This window comes from Nymphaea colorata, unplaced genomic scaffold (assembly GCF_008831285.2).
Source record: "Nymphaea colorata isolate Beijing-Zhang1983 unplaced genomic scaffold, ASM883128v2 scaffold0095, whole genome shotgun sequence".
In the NCBI taxonomy this organism is placed as follows: domain Eukaryota; kingdom Viridiplantae; phylum Streptophyta; class Magnoliopsida; order Nymphaeales; family Nymphaeaceae; genus Nymphaea; species Nymphaea colorata.
In genome coordinates, this window is record NW_022204601.1 from 12,166 (window position 1) to 19,351 (window position 7,186).

Sequence of the window (7,186 nt, forward strand, 5' to 3'; positions counted from 1 at the left end):
TCCGCATCCCAGCCACCTCGTGTCCAGTCATCATCCTACGTGTCTGCCACCTGTCTCACCAGGTCCCACTTGGAGTCTCGCCCAGTCCACGCGGCTGCCACCTCATCTAACCGCGTGCCACCTACACCCGAGCGATTTGGCAAGTCCCTCGCCGCGCGCTCCCCCTTCCCGTTTTCTCGCCTACCTCCTCCACCTTCATCTCAACCCTAATCCGCAGCTTATCTCCACCGTTCCTTGCCTCCACGTGTCACCCATCCACCGGAGAGAGAGACTCGAATAATCTCGAGTGCCACCTCTTTGATTGCCTAATCTCCTTAGCAATCAAGCTCGATCTCTTCCTACCTTCTAGGAAAGTGATCGCCACCCTCCTCTTACTCGCTAGCCTTTCCCCTAGCGAGCTACCCTTGACCGTTGATCTTGCCACGTGGCAAGACCCGACGCACTCACTTGGCTAGACCGCCAAGACCGAGCCCACCTAGCTAGGTCAACCTCACGCGTCATCCAACCTAGGAGTTCACTACCCACATTTGAACCGAACCCACTCGACCTTAGGACTTAGTCAACCCTCTGACTTTCCGTCTTAGCCCACTAGGTCAACCCTTCAGTTTGACCTAACCCTAGTCATCTCGAGCCTACCTCGAGATTGCCCGAACCCACTTCACCCGGACCCATCACTTGGTCCAGTAGTCAGGCTACCTTCTAGAACCCACTATCGCACTCGGTCTCTCTTGACCAACTTCCCCGAGCTTAGGCTCAGCCCTAGCCAAACCGCATTGGCCTACCATCGTAGTTAGAAACCCTAACATCCCTCCTAAACCTCACCTCCCCCTCGGCCTACCCCTACCTTAACCTCCCTAAACCAGACCGACACTACCCTACTAGAGCCCAGTCGTTGCCGAGCCCAGCCAGCCTTAGTTAGGATTAGGCGTAGCTGTTCCGTCGGCCACCCTCGTGGTCGACTCTCTTCCGTCGGCACCCAGCCGACGCCCGTGGCCGAGCCACACCCGAAGGAAGGCAGGTAGGCGTTGCCGCTTCCGGCACTCGCCCCCCTCGTCACTCTGCCGGAGTACGTGTAGCAGCAGCAGCGGCACCGGCGCACTCAGACGCGCGCTTCCCGCCGTCCTTCCGTCTACGCCGTCGACACCCGTCACGCGGCCAGCGTCGGCCGAGCCACCTTGGCCGACTCTCTCTCTCTACGCCAGCATCGTCGGCGTCCAGCGGCAGACAGGCCGTGCGCTCCCCGCCGGTCTCCAGCCCGTGCAGCAAGCTCCGAGGAGGCTCGCCTCAAGTGGACTTCTTCGATCCGTAGCTGCAATATCCGAGGCACGGTCTTAGCCTCGGATCCCTCTCGGACAGCCAAGGAATCACCTTGGCCGGTATCATCTCCTTAACCCCTTGTAGTTTCGGGTGGGAGTATTTGCTTTTGCGTTAGGGACTTGTTAGTTTGCTTAATTTCCTGTTTTAGCCCGGGCTTAGACCCATCGTCCGTCTCGTGGTACCTCGGAGGCCGTAGGCCAAAGACACGACCACCGCGGGCCTAGCCGTCCTATTTGGGAAAGGGCGTGGTTTGTTCGTTAGTCGTGGTTTGATTGTGGCTTGTGAGTGAGTTGCGAGTGATTCTTGTATCGAACGCGTTTGTAAAGCCTCGCATCCGGTTTTAGTTTGATTGTAGTAGGATAAGCCGTAGCTAGGTTTTTGGTAAAGGGTAACCCGCACTTGTATTCCATTTCCTTGGGATTTTTTGCGCCGGGGTCCTGTCCGGCCGGGTAGACCTTGTATTTAATTTGCTAGGATTTTTGGTTTTTAGATTACCTCAAGGAGACTTGGGAACTAGGACTCGTGCTTGGTTCGCGCTTTCTAGCCGCAACCGGGTGAGTGCCTAACAATTGGTATCAGAGCTACCTTGGGGTATATTCCGTTGTTTGAGCACCCGAAGACTGAAGAATCGGCTTCACCAAAGGCAGCTTGTTCGGTTTTCTAGTCAGAGTGCAGATTAGGCAGTGGTTTTCTTGTTGGTATTTCGGTTTTCAGTCAGTAGCCAGATTCGGTCTTCTAGTGTTCACGGTTTCCGTATATTAGTGTTGTTCTAGGGTTCGCTTGCTCACCTTTAGCAAGTGTAGGGCTGTACGCCTTGTACACCCGAGGGTAGCCAAGCTTGAGGTGCGTCGCCGAGACACCAGGCGGGTGTGGCGATTTAGGCTCCTTGAGCCCGGCCGAGAGCGAAGCGGGACTGCCGAGGCGCTAAGGCGTAGCGCGGCAGTAGGCGGGCCAACCCGTCTCCCTTGCCTTAGAACGCACGCGGCATCAGCGGCAGCGTGCAGAGGGCAGAGTCAGTCTAGTTAGGCCAGCGTAGCTTAAGAGTGGCAGTGTTACAGTTTTTGGATTTTAGGTCAGCGTAGTTTAGGTAACGTTACAGTGTTGCCTTGGCGATTTCAAGCCATCCAAATGGCCAAATCCAAGAAGAACCTCAACGTTGAGGAAGGCACCGCCGATGAGGGCCAAACCGAGGCACCTCATCCCTCTGAATCCGTAGAGATTCAAGAACCCCTTGCCGGTCGCATCCTACAATTAGAGCGGGACTTTAACCGCTGGAAAAGAGAGATGCACAACATGGACCAGCAACGTAGAAATGAGGCCGTCCGTCGAGAGGAAGAACAACAACGTGAAACCAATGAGATGAAGGGCATGCTTAAAGCGATTACAGCCCACCTCAACATTGGTACAGATCGACCCACCTCGGACCCCTCCACGTCAGGACGAGACAAGGGCAAGGGCAGATATGTGGAAGCGGATACACATGACGCTTCACATTTAGGCACCCCTCGTGAAGGTGCCGGCAGGGGCAGAATGCACCCACCCCGGATCGCACTCACAAGAGATGCGAAGTTCCTTCCAACAGCAACGCATTGGAAATCATAGCCAAAGCCGAAGCTTTTATGGCTCGGAAGGAGAGGAGGGTGAATCTCCTCAGAGAGAACGAAGGAGAACCAACTCTCGTCAAGAAGAGAGGAGAACCCCCACGGTTAGATACGAGTTTCCGAAGTTTAATGGGGAAGGTCTGAGAGAGTGGCTCTTCATGGCAGAGCGTTACTTTGTTTGCCACCGTATCCCGGATGAGGAATGGATAGAGATAGCGGCCGCCAACACCACAGGCGAGGCCACTACCCAATATCTCTGGTTTGACCATAAAACTAGAGAACCAACTTGGGAGAAGTTCAAAGCAAGCTTCCAACTCCGATTCGGTGATTCCACCTATTTGGACTACGACGAAGACTTGAAGAAGTTAGTCCAAAGAACGACCGTGCCAGCCTACCACAAAGAATTCATCCGTTTGGCTAGCCGAGTCCAATGGACCGAGAAGGCGCTTATTGGAGCCTTCAAGGGTGGATTAAACAAGAGGTTGTCCTCGAAATGAAAGTCCAGAACTATGACACCCTCGAAGAATGTTTTGCCATGGCGCGAATATGTGAAGAGCGCCTAGAGGAGAAGCGAGCCCTAAAAAGGACTCGCAAATTTGACAAGCAGAAGAAGAAACCGGCGTTCTCTTCTAGCTCACGGCCCAGGGGTAATGAATCAACTCCCTACGCACCTCGACGGGAGTTCAGGGCCGATACCAGATCTGGTAGGAACCCCCCTACCCGCTATCTCACACCGAAGCAAATTGAAGAATATAGACGAAAAGGCTTATGCTATCGTTGTGAGGCCAAATGGGATAAGAACCATCAATGCAAATCCTTCTTCCATGTAATGGTGGTCAGCGATCCCGAATACAGCAGCAGCTCGGATAGTGACTCATCCTCGAGTTCACCTTCCAGCTCTAGCTCCTCTTCTGAGCAAGAGGAGAGGACAAGGAGAAAGGCCAAGAGGCCGGAAAAGGCAGAAACGAAGACAGAAGAGACTCCAAAAGCCGAAGGCAAACCCGAAGAGGGTGAGTCTCTTCACACCATGCAAGACCCCCACAAGCCCAACGCCATGCGAGTATTTGGGCGTATCAACGGGCAAAAAGTTTTGATTTTGCTTGATTGTGGAGCAACGAATAACTTCCTAACCGAGGAAGCGGCTCAAAGGTGCAATGTTGCCTTGCAACCAAGTAAACCTCAAACGATTGTCGTGGGAGGGGGCCACCGGCTGAAGTGCATGCACGAGGTTAAGGACATGGAGGTTACCATCAAGAAACGTACCTTCAAAGTTGACTCGTTGGTCATACCCTTGGATGGAGTCGACTTAGTCCTAGGCATGTCTTGGTTCTTATCGTGGAAAGATATCCACTGGGACGTCAAGAATTTCTCGATGACGTTCATTCCAGAGCTTGATGGGGAGCCCATCACGTTGCAAGGACTAGCCAGCACGACAAGTCCTAAGGCCGCCCTGCGTTGCCTCGACCAGGAGCAGCCCGCTTGCTGGGTCCTTACGCTAGCTACAGATGTTCCAGGATCGGACGAGACCATTGACGAACCGATCCCACCCTCGATTCAGAATGTGTTGAATAAGTTTCCCGAGATATTTGCGGAACCTAAAGGCCTACCTCCTCAAAGGGCCTATGACCACCGCATCGTACTCACGCAAGGAGCGGAGCCTGTAAACGTCAGGCCTTATCGGTATGGGTATAGTCAGAAGGCGGAAATTGAACGCCTCGTAAAAGAGATGCTCCATGATGGTATCATCCGTCCGAGCTGTAGTCCGTTCTCTTCCCCAGTCCTTTTGGTGAAGAAGAAAGACAACACATGGAGATTTTGCATAGACTACAGAGCATTGAACGAGGTAACCGTCAAGGATCGGCACCCCATACCGGTCATAGATGAGTTGTTAGATGAGCTCACCGGCGCCACAATCTTTTCAAAGATAGACCTTCGTGCCGGCTATCATCAAATAAGAATGCAAGACAAAGATATATCAAAGACTGCTTTCCGTACTCACGATGGGCATTACGAATTCTTAGTAATGCCGTTTGGGTTAACAAACGCACCAGCCACCTTTCAGAGGTGCATGAACGACGTATTTCGGGAGCACCTACGCAGTTTTATTTTGGTCTTCTTTGACGACATTCTCATCTACAGTCAAGTGAGGAAAAGCATCGGGAACACCTGAGCATAACGCTAAACATATTGAAGGAACATCAGCTTTTCGCGAAGATGTCCAAGTGTAGCTTTGGACAATCTTCCATAGGGTATCTCGGGCACATTGTGTCGCGAGAAGGGGTTCGGGCAGACCCCGAAAAATTGCAAGCCATGGAGAAATGGCCACTGCCCAAAGATCTAAAGGGTCTACGAGGCTTCCTTGGACTCACAGGGGTACTACAGGAGGTTTATACAAGGATATGGAATTATCGCACAACCTCTAACCCAAATGCTAAAAAAGGGAGCTTTTCAGTGGACAGAGAAATCTAAGGTTGCATTTGACAAACTCAAGTCGGCCTTGATGACCGCTCCAGTTTTGACACTCCCCGACTTCACTAAGACCTTTACCATTGAAACCGATGCATGTGAAGTTGGCGTTGGGGCCGTACTCGGCCAAGAGGGTCATCCCATCGCATACATGTCGAAGGCCCTAACCAGTAGGGCGAAACCTTTCTCAACGTATGAGAAGGAGTTGCTTGCCATTGTAATTGCGGTGGAGAAATGGCGTCCCTATCTGATTGGACGCAGATTCATAGTAAGGACCGATCAGAATAGTTTGAGATACATGCTTAAGCAACGTGTATCCACCCCCACACACAACGCTGGTTAGCTAAGCTTTTGGGGTACGATTTCGAGATCGAATACAAGAAAGGTCCTGAAAATAAGGCAGCGGATTCCCTATCACGCCTTACCGAACAATTCATGACACTGTCAGTGGTGGAAACCAACTTATGGGTACGATTGGCCAACGATCAAGATAATGACCAATCGACCAATTACTTAAGGCTGCAGGAAAGCAGAATCCGGGTTCCATCCCTTTACATTCGGTGAAAGGGGATCTTCTTTTTAGGAAGGGTCGGGCCGTTGTCCCTCCTAATTCAGAGCTGAAACGAGAGCTTCTGCAGCACTTCCATGACTCGCCTGCTGCAGGACACGAAGGGGTCGCTAAGACCGTGAGTAGAGTCAAGGCCCAGTTCTGGTGGCGAGGACTGAAGGCCGATGTGCAAAGGTACATCCGTCAGTGCAAGATTTGCCAAAGGGAGAAATACGAGGCAATCAAGCCTCCAGGTCACCTAAATCCACTCCCAATTCCTACAAGACCATGGACGGATATCACCATGGATTTCATTGATGCTATGCCTCGCTCAGAAGGAAAAGAGGCAATACTAGTGGTGGTTGATAGGCTGTCTAAATACAGCCACTTTGCACCATTGCCACGACTGTACCAAGGGCCAATGGTGGCTCACGTCTTCCAGGAGTACGTTGGAAAACTCCACGGGATGCCTCAGACGATCATCTGCGACAGAGACTCTATTTTTATGAGCGCGTTCTGGAAGGAGTATATGAAGACGTTAGGTACAGAACTTCGGTTCAGCACTGCCCATCACCCGCAAACCGACGGGCAAAGCGAGATTGTGAATCGGTCTCTCGAGACTTATCTCAGATGCTTCGCGGGAGAAAGACCTAATTCATGGGTCAAATACTTACCCTGGGCCGAGTGGTCTTACAACACGAGTTGGCACTCGTCGGCAGGGATGACTCCCTATGAGGCAGTCTACGGTTTTCCACCTCCAACCATTCCAACTTATGAAGGAGGTAGCGCCTTAGAGGATAATGTGGACTGCGAACTGCGCACCAGAGAGGAGGTCATTAACTCCTTAAAACAGAATTTGATTAAAGCGCAGAATCGAATGAAGCAAGTCTACGATAAAGGTAGACAAGACCGAGATTCGAAGAAGGGCAGTACGTATGGTTGAAGAGGCTTCCTCTGAAGCAGAAGTCTCTAATGGGGCAGCCATACTCGAACTTCTGCCGCGTTACTATGGGCCATATCCCATATTACAGAAAGTCGGCAAGGCCGCATACCGATTGGGATTGCCCAGAGAGGCACAAGTCCACCCTGTGTTCCATGTCTCTCGCTTGAAACCACATCAAGGCGAGATACCGACTATCGTGGAACATGTGCGGACCAGTTGCCAACGCCTTACAGAATTTTAAAGCACAGATATACAAGAAGGCAAGGCCGAACAAGGCATGAAGTATTGGTCGAGTGGGAAGGCCCCGACCAA

At 51.9% G+C, this 7,186-nt stretch overlaps 1 protein-coding gene across 1 annotated transcript; it reads left to right on the forward strand.

Annotated features, from left to right (window-relative positions):
* The first annotated feature begins 3,411 nt into the window (after window positions 1-3,411).
* On the forward strand, window positions 3,412-5,088 carry LOC116268074 (uncharacterized). The gene has a single exon (XM_031649893.1). The coding sequence runs from the start codon at window positions 3,412-3,414 to the stop codon at window positions 5,086-5,088; it is 1,677 nt and encodes a 558-aa protein (XP_031505753.1).
* Window positions 5,089-7,186: the final 2,098 nt, after the last annotated feature.